This window comes from Miniopterus natalensis, chromosome 6 (assembly GCF_054644295.1).
Source record: "Miniopterus natalensis isolate mMinNat1 chromosome 6, mMinNat1.hap1, whole genome shotgun sequence".
Lineage (NCBI taxonomy): Eukaryota > Metazoa > Chordata > Mammalia > Chiroptera > Miniopteridae > Miniopterus > Miniopterus natalensis.
Window position 1 is genome coordinate 17,363,365 of NC_142086.1, and position 14,945 is coordinate 17,378,309.

The window sequence follows — 14,945 nt, forward strand, 5'->3', positions numbered from 1 at the left end:
ATCAAAAGAGAAAGGCAACCAACCAGCTGCTGTCATTTTCTGGTTGCATGAAGTTAGCCTGAGCCTGCCACTTTGCCTCTCCTAGTGGCAGTTTCAGCAAAATGGGACTTGTAACATCTACCTAGCATACCTCAGCACTCTTCTAACTTTCATCCCAGGCTTCTTTAGAACTAAAGCATAGTATAAAACAAGAAAAGCTTTATGAAGATTAGATGATGTATGTGAATATGTTTTAGAAAGTAGAGAACACGATGCCAATATAAACTCTTACAATGAGTGATGTGAAAATATAAAAGTAATTCAGCTATCCCTACTTCCCTCTTCTATATTTGATTTTTTATATGACTATATGACAGAAGAAGAAGAAATATAAATGTATTTATTCATTACCAATTAACATAACTTAGCAAATAAAAAAATTCATAGGGAATGTTCCTTTCCTTTAACCAGAGTAAAAAAAAAAAAATTTAAACTCAAAATTAACTGTACATAAGGCAAAAACAAAACAAAACAGCCAAAGTGGTATCATTCTGAGAAAATCCATTATTTATCTTAATGATTTTTTATAAGAAAACACATATTTAAATGCCTGCCAAATTTATGTAAGCGTGGTTTAATTAAAAACTACCAAAATGTGTTATTTTGCTCCTTTTAACTCACTCCTTCTCTATTAGAGGGAAATAAAATTAAAATTCCAGATAGTTAACAAGTTTAAAAATGTCTAAGACATGAGTAAACAACCAGGTTTCACCTCAGTCTTGAAAAATTTCTTTACTTGATTTTATAAAATATTAATTTCTTATATGCTGCTGGAAAAAATTACTTTGCTTGAAACTGCAACTGGTGATTGCAGCTAATGAACCACTGCTAAAAATATTACATACAGTTATTATATATATATGTGTGTGTGTGTATATATATGTATATATATACACATATACATATATATATATATAATTTGATATCCTTTTTCAGAAAAATGTGAAAGCCCTGTGATGTGCTAGATTACAGTGCTAGTTGCTACTAGTTCCTGGGGATAGAAGAGAGATAAGATACAGATGACCTCTATCTTCACTGAGTTTTCATTTTTTCAAGGGAATCATACATTGAATGCGTTTTCAAATGTAATTCTGTTACGTGTCATGAAAGGTGGCATAGGTACTATACACACAGTACACAGTTATACACATGTGTAACCGGAAAGCTAGCAGGTCTTTAGGAAAGGCCCCGGGGGGCGTGAGAGTTGCCGGTACAGGGTCGGGTGGGGAAAGGGAGGGGTGTCTGAGAGGGGTGATTCCCACCGTGAGACGGCGGCACGTGCAGAGCTCAGGGTGGGGGCGGCTGGCACACTCAGTAACAGGGAGGGGCCTGGCTGGCTCCAGCCACGCTAACGGCGGGGAAACCCACGGGGGGCTGCTCACGCGAGGCCTACGGGGCGGCTGGGGGACACTGTGGCCACTGTAGCCACTAAGCAGAACAGTGACATGATCAGAACATGGGGAAAATATATATTTAAAATCATGATATCTCATGGGGAAATACAAAATTTCATAAAACACATCCATAATCAGTAATTAGAGCCATCTGGAAAGTACTGATTTTAAAGTAAGAGATATGCAAGATTTACATAAGATGCTGAAATAGAAGGCATAAAAAAAAGGTTATACTAGAGTTAAATATTAGAAGCCATTTATTTCAAGGACAAAAGCTTTAAGAATAAAACTTCAAAGGATCTCTGAATCCTATATCAAAGAATAACATCAAAATTATACTTGATACCACAAATATGATCAATTTACAGACATTATAGAAAGGGATGCTAGAAATGTGTTTATTAACTGTGTTACTATTGAAAGTTCCATGAGAAGAGTTTCCAAAAGAGAATAGATGTTTGGCCTGCCCTAGGTTGAAAATATAGTTAATATGTTATTATTATAAACATTTCACAAAGTTTATGAAGTTCCTGACCCTCAGGGAAAATACTGACCAAGACTCTCTCTCTCTCTAGCCTTAAATCTTTCTGTCTCTCTCTAGCCTAAAAGCTGGCAAAATCTCCGAAAGCTCAAATGTTCAAACAGTCCTTGTTAATCAAATGGAACAGAAAGCTGTATTAGTTGACTTCCATATTTTATCAATGAAGAGTCTTCATACAATAGTGACTGTTGAATACTCATAATTTTTAAAAAATATTTCTATTTTTAAAAAATATTTGTTTGCCCATCATAATATCCTGGACCATGGCTTTCACATTTATAATAAAATATACTGGTCTACAATTACCTCAGAGAAAACCAATAATATTAGTATAACATATTATGACATGACAATTATACTTTCTTATGTTTAATGTGCAAGCACTACAATAAAATAAACACAGAATGATTAAATTCAGAATAATTCTGTTTTAAAAATAACTTGCTGCACTTGTCAATAATATTAAATAAAATACAAGCCATTAGACTACTTTTGCATCATGTATTAGTTATAACAGTCTTACAGCAATTTAATTTTTGCAGTTTACACATGACAGTATATTAAAGACATAAAGTTGTAATTTTCTATTTTAAATCTAAACAGCCAAATCAAAATATTCTACATGATTTATGCACAGGTAGTATTAGTTAACATTTTAAACATAGATTGGAATATGTGTTCAATTCACACTTACCCATGAAATTGAGATAGCCTTCCCCGCCGAGGGCATGAGTAATGAGTCGAATCATTTTATGAAGCTGTATTCCACGATCAATAACTGGAGTAAAAGGGGTCAGAACGCTCATGTTGGTATACATTTCAGCATCCATCAACCAAAATGCCAGTGTCTTATCCCCAACGAGTGCCTACAGAAGGAAAAATCGGAGATGAATGCCGGGAATTGGAATGAGGCAGCTATGATTTACACTAGAATAACACAGGATGAAAAACAATGTAGGAGAGGTGCATGAATTAGTATTAATTTAATGTATATGCCAATAATTCTTTCTATGATAAAGGTGAGCTGCTAAAACCTGTTAAAGACCAACACGTGTATTCGGGACTGGTTATTTCTAAAAGAGATTGTTGAAAAACTCATAAGCTACCTGGCTATCATAACTGAGTGGATGCTTCAAATTTTCTAAAATTGGAATAAATTTTTATTATAATGTTGAGGATACTAAATAGATTTTGAAATAGTTTGCGTACTATGAATTTATTTGTTTTGAAAGAATGTAAGTTTCTAAAAAATCTTTTATATGTATATATATTTATATAAGTATATGTATCTATATATGAATATGTATATAATATGTATTACATATATGTGCACATATAATACATATATGAATATATTACAATGAACACTCCTCCCCTTCAGCGGAGGGTTGACAACTTTTTCTTAAAACATAGTTTGTTTCCTCATTGTACTTGTCATTTAATCTAAAATGCATTTGTTTTACATGAAAATATAATAATTGATAAATGGGGCAGGTTACTCAGAAACAACCTGAGCAGAAGAGAAACCTTTTAACAATCTGAATTATTCTTGGTTAAAAACAGCTTACTAATACAAAATCTTCTTCACTGACAAAAAATAATATATGTACAGTGAAACATATAACAGATTAAACCATTATCTCATTACTTTATTACAATTATTTTCATTTTTAGAAAAATATTTTTACTTATAATCCTGTTACACTCTCTAATCTATTTTGATTATAATGACTTGTCTTTTTAATACTGTTACAAGAAGATCTACTCATTCCATTGGTCTTGTCCTAATTTTGTGGGCCAAGAAAGAATTGGTCAGAATAGGATTCTTGCCACAAGAATTCTCAAAGTTTGATTAGATGGTAATTGTCATATGTATTACTTGAGTTCAATTTTTTTTTCTTTATCGAAGCAACTTTTTTGTACCCTGACATTCAGGTAAATATTTTAAATCTAAACATACAAATAATGCGTACTGTTATGGACTGAACTGTGTTCTCCCCCACCCCAAATTCATGTTGACGTCTCAACTGCCTATGTGACTATGGAGATAGGGTAAAGAGATAATCAAGTTAAATGAGGTCATAAGGGTTGGGTCCTAATCCAGGGAGTGGTGTCCTTATATGTAGAGGAAAAACGACCAGGAATAAATGTGCACAGAGAAAGGCCACTTGAGGACACAGATAGAAAATGCCATCTGCAAACCCAGGAGAGAAGCCTCGGGAGAAACTAAACCTGCTGAAACCTTGATCTTGTACTTCCAGCCTCCAGAACTAAGTAATAAATTTGTTGTTTATTCATGAATAAATGAATATTATTTTCATTCATTCATATTTTGTATGAATGAATGAAAGAACAAATAAATGAATGGGATAAACAAACTGAAGATGAAACTGACAGATAGATTACTCTCATAATTTTCCTCCAAAATGTATAGAAATATTATAGATTTACCTAAAATTAAATGAATGAAAATTTGTTGTGTTGTGGCAGCCCTAGGAGACTAATACATGTAGTAGAGTAAAAGGCAGCTTCAATCTGACAATAAAACATCGAGTTCCATATGAGAATAGTTTAAAAATAGGCTCTACTGCTAAAAAAAAGTGTGAAAACAATGTATGTAAGATATAAATGTATTAGTTTAATTGTGATTAGACAGCATTATTTCTTAAACAATGTGTCCTTTCCACTTGTTTTGAACTGTTTAATTATATTTTTACGTGTAACTGTGTTTACTTCTGTAATCTCTGGCTCTGTTATGAAATCATTTTGATAAACTCTGTTATACTTTTACTGTGATGTATATATTTCTGTATTATTCATTTGATCAATATACAGGGTGGGGCAAAAGTACGGTTATGGTTGTCCATATGGAAAATAATACAATAATTAATAAATAATAGTACAAGAATGAACTTTTTTTCCCCATATTCACAACTGTAAACCTACTTTTGACCCAGTTGTGTATTTATAATTTTTATTAGATGTATTTGTACATTTGCTTTTAGAAAGAACAAGAGAACTTGCACTTCTTTATACATTTCTGACAATTGGTAATACAAGGCAGAATTACCTGACTCTTTAAAATATGAAATAATTTTAGGTAAATCTATAATATTTCTATACATTTTGGAGGAAAATTATGAGAGTAATCTATCTATCACTTTCATCTTCAGTTTGTTTATCCCATTCATTTATTTGTTCTTTCATTCATTCATACAAAATAAGTGCATATCGGGAGCTCGCAATGTACTTCAATTGCTAGGAGTTTGGAATAGAAAGATATAATTTATGCATGTATTTTAGTTTTCATATTGTTACGTTTTTGGTGAGTGGTTCCCCCACCCTTAAATAACTATTATTCATTTATTATTCTGTAATATTTTGGTTCTGTTTTTTTCATATTTATTTGATCTGCTCTAAAGCCAATTTAAGCTGAAAAGACAACAGTGCTTTGACTTGGAAGCTGCATATGTCCAGTTCATGAGTCAGCATATTTTCTATAAAGGCCAAATAGTACATATTTTAGGCATTATGGGCCACTTTCTCTGTCTTGACTACTTAAAAGCAGCCATACACATAATGAGAATGAATGAGCATGGCTGTGTTCCAATTAATTTTATAAAAATAGGAAGCAAGCAGAATTTAGCCCATGGGTCTTAATAGCAGACCTCTCTGATCTACTTACACTTTCTTAATAATTAGAGAAGACACCTGAAAAACCACCTGTCAATTTCTGCCGAAATAACAGACAAGCTTATTGTTTAAGCTTCAATTTTCTTAGTACACACATGTCAAATAATTCAAAAATGTTTACTGTCTCATTTTTATTTTTTATTTATTTATTTTTAAATATAACTTTATTGATTTCAGAGAGAGGAAAGGAGAGGGAGAGAGAGAGTCACTGATTGAGCCCGCAACCTGGGCATGTGCCCTGACCGGGAATCGAACCCCAATCACCTGGATCCTAGCTCGACGCTCAACCGCTGAGCCACGCCCGGCTGGGCTACTGTCTCATTTTTAATGTTTAAAGAGTATATGTTATATTGTTTATGCTTATGAGGATTAATATAGCTTTAAAAAACTAAATGGACATTTCCCTCTATTTATTTATGTTTACTGAGTAAATACTAGGAGCAGTCACAGTATTAAAGCTGGAAATACAAAGGTATACAAGCAATTTTCTGGCTAAAACATGATGAGAACATGGATGGTGGAGCAACTATTCTTACCCTGGACAACCAGACAAAGGCTTCAGAGGGAGTGTGGTATCGGGCCAGGGCTACTGGGTCTTTTACTGCAGGTTCCCAGGTGCAGCAGGCATGTGTAGCTGAGTGGGCAGAGGTACAAGACTAGAATTACGATAACCTATTCAGGAATGGGTGGGAGCTTTACAGGACTGAAGAAAAGAAGGGTTGGAGAGTTGAGCAGAGAATGAAGGTAGAAACTGACTCACGCCAGGTTCTGCGTGGCCTTGAACAACAAGCTTCAGTCAAAAGAGCTGGGTTGACAATATAAGCTTTGCTCTTTGGAAAATAACTCTGGCTGCATTAGAGAAGATGGACTGAAGCTAAGGGGACAGTGACCAACTAGCAGGAGATTTTAGTGATTGAGGGAAAAAATGACAAAAGCCTGTAAAAAGGCATAGAAGGAAACCTAAAATGGAAATTAAAATTAACCTGGATCAGCACCACTAATCCTCTCATTACAACAAAGAAAAACATCTAAGATAACATTTGCAACTGTAACTTACAATCTTTTGGAAATTGGCAGGATAAAAATGGCTCTGTATTTTGAAGCTGGAATTTATAGATCTATGAAATAATTTTAAAATGTTTTGCAAGTATAAGTGATTTTCACATACAGATATAACTGTAGATAGATGGATATGTTATATTAACGGTATTAAACCATAGAAATTTGTGTTTAAATATGTTAATAAATACACACACACACACACAGATGCATTACCCAAATACTCATTTACCTGATCATGGCTCTCTGCATAAGCAATGCACTTTTCAAGGTAGCGTCTGTTTGTGAGTGTATGCACTATGTTGCCCATATTCCAATCTTCATCTTTAAACTCCTTAAGTAGCTAGATGCAAGAGAGAATATAATTAGCATAAACCTACGTTAAATCCCAACCTTAAGGTATGCATCATATCCATCCATATACCTTGGCATGCAGATACAGGCCCACCCATATAGCAAAGATATCTTTGCTGAAACTTTTTTTGATTCATTGCTTTTAAGAAACTGTCCAAATGACAGTGTGTGGTTTGTGTGTGTGTGTGTGTGTGTGTGTGTGTGTGTGTAGTATGTGCACGCACCTGTATTTTTACTTTTGTGCAGATTGTTTGACATTGCACTTTAAGATTTTGCAACCTTTTTCCCCTTGTAATAACTGCTACCTCTTGATTAATAATACAAGAAAGTGTTATTGTGCAATACATCTTTCTGTAACTTTCACAAGGCAGAGATATACTTGCTACATTTTTAGGCTGGATTTAAAAAAATCACCAGGAATAGTGTTTTGTTCCATTCTTTTAAAATAATAATTAGAGAACTATTGTTTAAAAATTTAAAGGTTAATTATTATGAAATAAGTGTCATCTTAACTGACCACACATTTTTGTCTCCACTCAGTCTTCAATCTGCCTTGTGCTCCTCTAACACCACTTCAATGCAAATGCCTTTGCCCACATCTCAGATTCCTGCCTCTTAGGTCAGTAATTGCATGTTAACAAGGCTGACCCTTTCCTCCCCAGAAACGCTTTCCTTCTTAGTCTGCACTGTGAAACTCTTGACTGCTTTGCCTCCCCTCCACTCTAAGCGTCCTGCAAGCCTCTTCCTCTACCTGTCCCATAAAAGCTGGTGCCCCTCAAAGTCCTGTCCTCAGAAGAGCCTCTTTTCCTTTACTCTTTCTGCATGGGCTCGTTTCCCTGTTCAAAGTGTCCACTGCACTCTGTGACAGGCAGAACTCTAGGGTGGCCCCATGATTCCTGCTCCCTCATATTCACACCTTTAGGTGATCCTTTAGCGTGTGGGTGGGACATTTGACTGTGATGGGTGGATGTCCTCTGAAGAAACCATGAGATAATCAAGGAGTAATGTTTTAAGTCACTATGTTTGTGGTAATTAGATACAGCAACAATTTGAAACTAATGTACAGACCTACACAAATATCACAATTAATTTTTGACAAGTATACAAAAACAATTCAAGGCAAGATAGATATACAGGGGTGGGCAAAGTAGGTTTACAGTTGCTCATATGGAAAAAGACATTCAGGTTATGATTATTACAATAGCTTTATTAACTCAAAGGAATGTCACAATGCAACTGTTAACCTACTTTTTTCCACCCCTGGTCAGGCCTGTGGGCTCCATCCCCCATAGGGGGCATGCAGGAAGCAGCAGATCAATGTTTCTCATCATTGTTTCTCTCTCTCTTCCCCTCTCCCTTCCTCTCTCTGAAATCAGTAAAAACATTTTTATAAAGATAAAAACAACTTGCCATCATTCAGAAAAGGAAAATAATCCCACTGTGATGACTGGGAAACATTCTAGGTTGATGAACACCTTGAAATACTCATGAACCTGAGCAAAGACCGGCCAATGGTGAAGGCTTTGCAATGGGGGGTAAACAAAGTAAGAATTGGCACTAGCTGTGTAAAAGATGAGAAACTGTGATGGTGAGTAGATAAAGAAACTTAAACCAACTTGAAGACCACAGCAGCTTTTAAACTAACAAATAGAAAGCACCATTCCCACGTATGAAAGCTAGATGCTCACTTGTTTGATTTGTAAGATTAATAGTCTCGGTAAAACACTTGCTCGTTGAGTTAGCAATGTTTGAAGAGTCATTATAAGTGGAGAAGCAAAAGTGGTGTTGGTAGAGTTTTAATGTCACAGCTGTACATTGCACAAACTGCCCGGGACTCCAGGAAAGACAGTTATGAGATGATTACAATAACCACTTCCTGCAGAATAGGCTCTATGGTTCTTTTATGCAAAGTTAACTTTTTTTTTTTTTTTTTTAATATATCTTTATTGATTTCAGAGAGAGGAAGGGAGAGGGAGAGAGAGATAGAAACATCAATGATGAGAGCCATCGATTGGCTGCAGCCCGCAACACGGGCATGTGTCCTGACCGGGAATTGAACCCTGGTAGCCTGGATCCTAGGTCGAAGCTCAACCGCTGAGCCATGCCCGGCTGGGCCAAAGTTAACTGTTTCTAACACTGATCTCATGGCACCAGTTCATGCCTGTACTAAAAGGCTCATTGGAAAGCTATGATTATTTAATACATATCTGACTCCTTACACATAGTCAGCTTATGGTTATGGAGTTGGCCATTCAAAACTGTTCTCCTCTAAGCAAACATTAAATGAAACAAAATACAATCCAAACTACTGGAATTGTCATTAAATTTAATATAATTGTATTATAAATGATGTGTAAGGTGTTATGTACAATTATGTACAATTATTCACTCCCAGTTACTGACACACACTGAGGACTCATAAATGCTAAATGAAGGACTGAATGAATCCAAATAAATTGAGGACAGACCATACTATGAAGGACTGGGAATTAGGCGTATCTTCTACATTAATTGATAATTTGCAGGCAGAAGTGGATATCTGATGAAGTTTAACATGTTTTAAAAGTAGAATACTGAAGTTTGGTACAATTGCATTAATAATTGAAAATGTACACAGCCAACATTATACAGTTAACATTATATTAATCATATTTCCGCCCTTGCCTGAATAGTGCAAATGTAAATACTTTAAATTAGAACTTTTAGAAGTTTGAGACTCACAAGAAGCAACCCATTTATGAGATGATTTAGTACTTCAATGATAATATCTGTAACTAATAATCATGACTAAGAAATACATCCAAGAAATAATAAATCAACCAATTTAATACATGCTATCCACACAGACAGAAAATATTTACAGGGAACCTTACCTGGATCCATTTATCGGGAATTGCCATGGCTAATCGATAGTCAAAGCCACACCCTCCCTGGGAAATTGGACAACACAGAGCTGGCATTCCTGACACGTCCTAAAACAAAGGACATCACATTATAGCTTCATACTGCTCACATCTTTACTAAATATTCTTCTGATAGTAATGGTAAGGCCAATAAATGAAAACAATAAGTAGGGGTATAGGCGTATATTTTGGCGTGTTTGGGTAACGTAAGTGGATAAAACTGTGATAGCCTCTCACTTCCCCCAAAATTCCGTGTCATGCCCTTCACTGCAGGACAGCTTTGATGGCGTGAGGCTCTCTTTTTCTTGTCCTTGATATCACATAGAGAACACAAAACAGTCCAACTATTGCTGCTACCCCATGATTTCTTAGGCTGATGTCTGAGCTACCCTGCGAACATTCTTTATTAGTTACCGCTTTCAGGAAACACAGAGGTACCTGCGGCACAGCTCTCCCGCGCTGGCTGCCAGGCCCCGGGTGCACTGCGGGAGCACCTGCCCCGCTCAGCTCGTTCCCGAGGAGATGGGAGCAGAGCCAGGGCGCGAAGGGTGACGCAGGGAGGTGGCCTTCGGCACGGCCAGTTACGCTTGGACAGGGTCATTGAGGTCACCCGGTGGGCCTCTTCATTCAGAAGATACAGAAACTGAGGCTTACTGAGGTGCGGGGTCTCTAAAGATATGAGCTTTTCCATAGTGGGGCCAGGACTGAGGTGTCGGGACTCTCGACACTGCCTTTCTACTTGGTCATGCCACCACCGCATGACTGATAATCAAATAAATAAATATGCAATCGAACAAACAAGTCAAAAGAAAACAACGGTATAAGGACCTAGATGTAACTAAATGTCTTACTGTAGCAACAGCGGCAGAACATGAGCCCTGTACTAGCAATTGTGGCTCCACGGTATCTGCCCAGTAAATCTTTTCCTTTCCTCCACTCCTGCAGCCACTATCTGGTCGTCACTGCGGCTTGCTGGGACCATCGTGTCCCCAGATGGAGTTCACCACCTCCAGTCTCTCTTCCCACTGACCGCTGCCTAATTAACATCGTATGAGACAGTCAGATCCTGCTGCTGCCCATCAATAGCTCTCAATAGCCAACGATCGGAAACTCACATTCAACACACATCAAGCATTAATGACATAATTTACTCCTTGGTTATCTGTTCGTACCTCACTGTTAGAATGTAAGATTCATGGGGCAGTTTTTGTTGTTATCACTGTTAACTGATATATGCCAAGAACATATAATAGTAGAATAGTGCCTGGCATGATGCAGGTCCCCAATAAATGTTTGCTGAGTGTATGAATGAAGGTGCTCTCAGGATTTAAAGATTATAAGATGTCTGACCTTCAGGGATTCATAAACTTCAACCTAAATATATACACACACTTATCATCATGACGTGGCAAGGTGATCCAGTTGTGATAATTGTCATCTTAGGCACACAGAAAGTGCAATGGAGAGAACTGCATCTTTCTACCATTATTTTATATTATTTCATCCTCAAGTACTAAATGCTTCATCCACTTTGAAATATTTTCTCTGGGCATGTCGCAAGCTTTTCTACTTATGTCATTGCCCAAGCTCTTCCTATAAAAGAATATTGTAAAAAGCCTTAATTATGATGTGTCTTGGGTTTCACCCTCTGTGCTTCCTGAACTTGTGTGGCTTTCTCCTTCAGGTTAAATAGTAGCTTACAATAGAGATTAAATTTAATTATAGACATGACATTGATCCTCTTTTGATATCCAAAGTCTGTGGACTTCCTAATTGTGTTACTATACAACAAAATGTAATCAGAGTAAAAATAAATTAGTTATAATAAAAATATATATATTTGAAAAAAGAATATCATATACCATGAGCTCTCTGAGAATTAAATGCTTCTCTTCCACAACACCATCCCCAAACTGTTCCCACAGAAAGTTGGAAAAAAGAAATATATGATCTCTCTGGACTCCCAAAATAACCTATTAATTGGTTTTCTTACAGATGAGAAGTATAGGTAAATATACTACATGGTATAATACATCCATAAGAAATAAAATATTTATCAATTATATCTTATTTCTACATAGTACTTTACAGTCTATAAAAGGGGAAAATGATGATTAAAAAATAAGTGAAAAAAGGTGGTTAACAGAAAAAACGCCATTTAAAAAAAGTTGTATTTATCAAAATATGCTACACTTTCACAGATCTGATAGTTCTCTAGTTCAATTCCTCATAAGCATTGGCCGACTATGTGTTCAATATCAAGCACCCATATCATGCCCTGGAATTAGAAACAATGCCTTCTGAGAAGAGTTTCTAGAAGACCAGGAGTTTTCATAAGACAGGTAATAAATAGGCTGGTAATAAAGATCAAGATAATTTTTCTCAAGAAAACATTACAGTACATTCCATATTTGGTCTAAAGGTAGCTTTAGGAAAGAGTCTGACAGGAAATAGAGTCTGCGAAAAAAAACTATTTGGACATCAATTGGTCTTGAATCCTAAATCTGAATCCTAGAAAACCTCCCCATTAATGCATATGAAGATATCTGTATATCTCCTTTGAAAGTGGAGAGTTCATAACTATCATTTTTAAATATTAAAAGAAAAAAAGGTAAACATAAAGATCACTAAAACAAATGTATTTTAAATTAAAAAGGTTGATACCTACCAACATAGCATATTAAAATAATCGTGTTTCAAATAAAGTTAAAACAGTTCTCATTCTCTAATATCTAAAGGGTACTTACGGCTATTCCAGAGGGGAAAATAACCTCAATTAACAAATATTTTAAGTTAATATAGCAAATATAACTGTGTAGAGAGGTAGATATACTCCAGAAAAATGTTTCAATTTTAATAAATGTCATTATAAATAAATTCAAATATCTACTATAGGACTTTATATAAAACTTCATTACTTTTTCGTTATACCATATTCCTTTCTTTAAAAAAAGTTCATGAGGATCAATTCCACATTTTGAAGAGACTCCCACTAGACAGAAAAGTGATGTATTGAAATTGAAGTAGTTTTCAATTTAAGTAGAATAAATTGAAGACGCATCTTGTTTAAAAAAAATCTAAAACCAAGTAATACAAAGTAGGCCAAAGTCTCAAAGTTTCATTGGTAGAAACACTGATAACCAGACAAGGGCTCCCTAGATGATGAAACTACTTTACTTGAAATGAATGAAAAGATCAATATAACAATTGAAGTTTCATGTATTAAATAATTGCTTCTTTTTTCAGTACCCGCTTTTGATTTGTGCTGTCATTAATTGCTTACAATAATTTGTCAAATCTGCTTTGAATTGTCATAAATATAATTGACAAAATAATTAAATTTTTGATGTTTGACAGAGAAAATTAAAATTTATAAAAGATAAAATAAAAGTTTAAAACATACTGTGTTTGATGTTCAAAGATAGTCAGCAAAAAGTACTAGCACAAGTATTAGCAGGGTTTATAAGCTATGACCAAGTGTAAATAGGTAAAGAGTGTGAAATAATAATGGGCACCAAAATGGTATTACAAGTATTGGGTTTTTGAAAATTCTATATAAGAATTCATTCCAGGCATTTAGGATCCATAGTTTTATTCCTAGAAGATATTTACAAGGCAAAGGCCTAAAGAGATTAACTGTTATCAACCCAGAAAATCATACCACCTAATTGGAGATTTGGGGTTGTGAGAAAAAATGAATAAAACTATATAAAAATAAAGTATTGAACAAAAGCTATACAGACAATAAATACTACAGAAAGGAGACAGCCGCTAACTACTCCATTTCATTCCAATGAACTAAAGGCCAACATTGTGAAAATACAACTTATCTCCGATTCTTTTAACAATAGTCTTACTATTTTTATATGCCGACCACTACACTTTGTATATAACAGTTTTAAAGTACTGAATTCAATTTTAATAATAATTCCTAGTCAGAGGACTCAGGAAACCATGGGGAATTTAGTACTAAATCTAAATTAGCATAAGCATTTAACAAACTTCTTAATTTATCACATTTATCACCAAGAGGGGAATTGTCAATTATGCATATACCGAATTATATCATTAGAGTGCAGCTTTGGGACAGTTAATCATGAACATTCAGTAATCATGAATAACTAGTGAACATTTGGCAATGGGAGAGCAGTAACGTAAACAAGAAAGGTAATCGCATCAGAACAAGAGGGGCTTCGGAGGAGCTCACAGGCAGCGATCCATGCCATCTCTAATGATTAAACCAGAAAAGAAAAAATAAATAAATAGACAGAAGCCCATGAATATTCAATCCTTTTCTCTGCTGAAGGGCTCATAGCAGAAAGACCAGTCCACTGATTAGATTATTTTACTTCCTAACCATTGGCATTTTCTCTTTTAACAATGGAATGATGACAAGTAATTAGTGAACCCTATCTCCTAGAAAAAAAAGTGAATTCTCAATAATGTGTCACCTATACAAGGCAGTTGCACTGTAGTCAGGGTACAGTTTCAGTTATGCAGTTATTGACAAAATGGGATTAATTATTCAAACACTGTGCTGGCAAAATGTTCTATGTTAAAGAGGGTCAGAGGTTACAGATCATCAAGCCTTTACCTCCGCTATTGTTATAGAATCTGGATACAACATGTGAACCAAATGATTTGCCAGCATGAGGTAAATCAAGGCGTCTTCATCTACTTGTAGTCCAAAATATTCATGATAATCACCTGAAAAGCCTTGACCTGGAGAACAGAAAATCAATATAAGTGCATTATGTTAACATGCAAGTCTTAACTCTGCACAAATGCCCCCACCAATTAGTTTGTTGATCACAGCCAAGTGTAATGAGCCTCGATGCCACGTGTTATCATCAGCAACCATATGATCTAACTTAGAAAAGTATTCTGTATCAACAATCCTGCCAATTTCATTTTTGTTTCAGAAAAGCAAACACTTTGATTTAACATTTTAATTTGATTTTA

General features: G+C 35.3%; 1 protein-coding gene across 1 annotated transcript in view; it reads right to left on the minus strand.

Annotated features, from left to right (window-relative positions):
- GBE1 (1,4-alpha-glucan branching enzyme 1) overlaps window positions 1-14,945 on the minus strand; it is a 258,457-nt gene that overhangs the window by 62,652 nt on the left and 180,860 nt on the right. Inside the window, exons 9-12 of the mRNA XM_087818102.1 lie at window positions 14,578-14,705; window positions 9,954-10,052; window positions 6,959-7,069; window positions 2,669-2,840 (exon numbers count right to left, since the gene is read on the minus strand). Of these exons, the coding sequence (XP_087674228.1) occupies window positions 2,669-2,840; window positions 6,959-7,069; window positions 9,954-10,052; window positions 14,578-14,705 (510 nt within the window). The remainder of the gene's footprint in view (window positions 1-2,668; window positions 2,841-6,958; window positions 7,070-9,953; window positions 10,053-14,577; window positions 14,706-14,945) is intronic.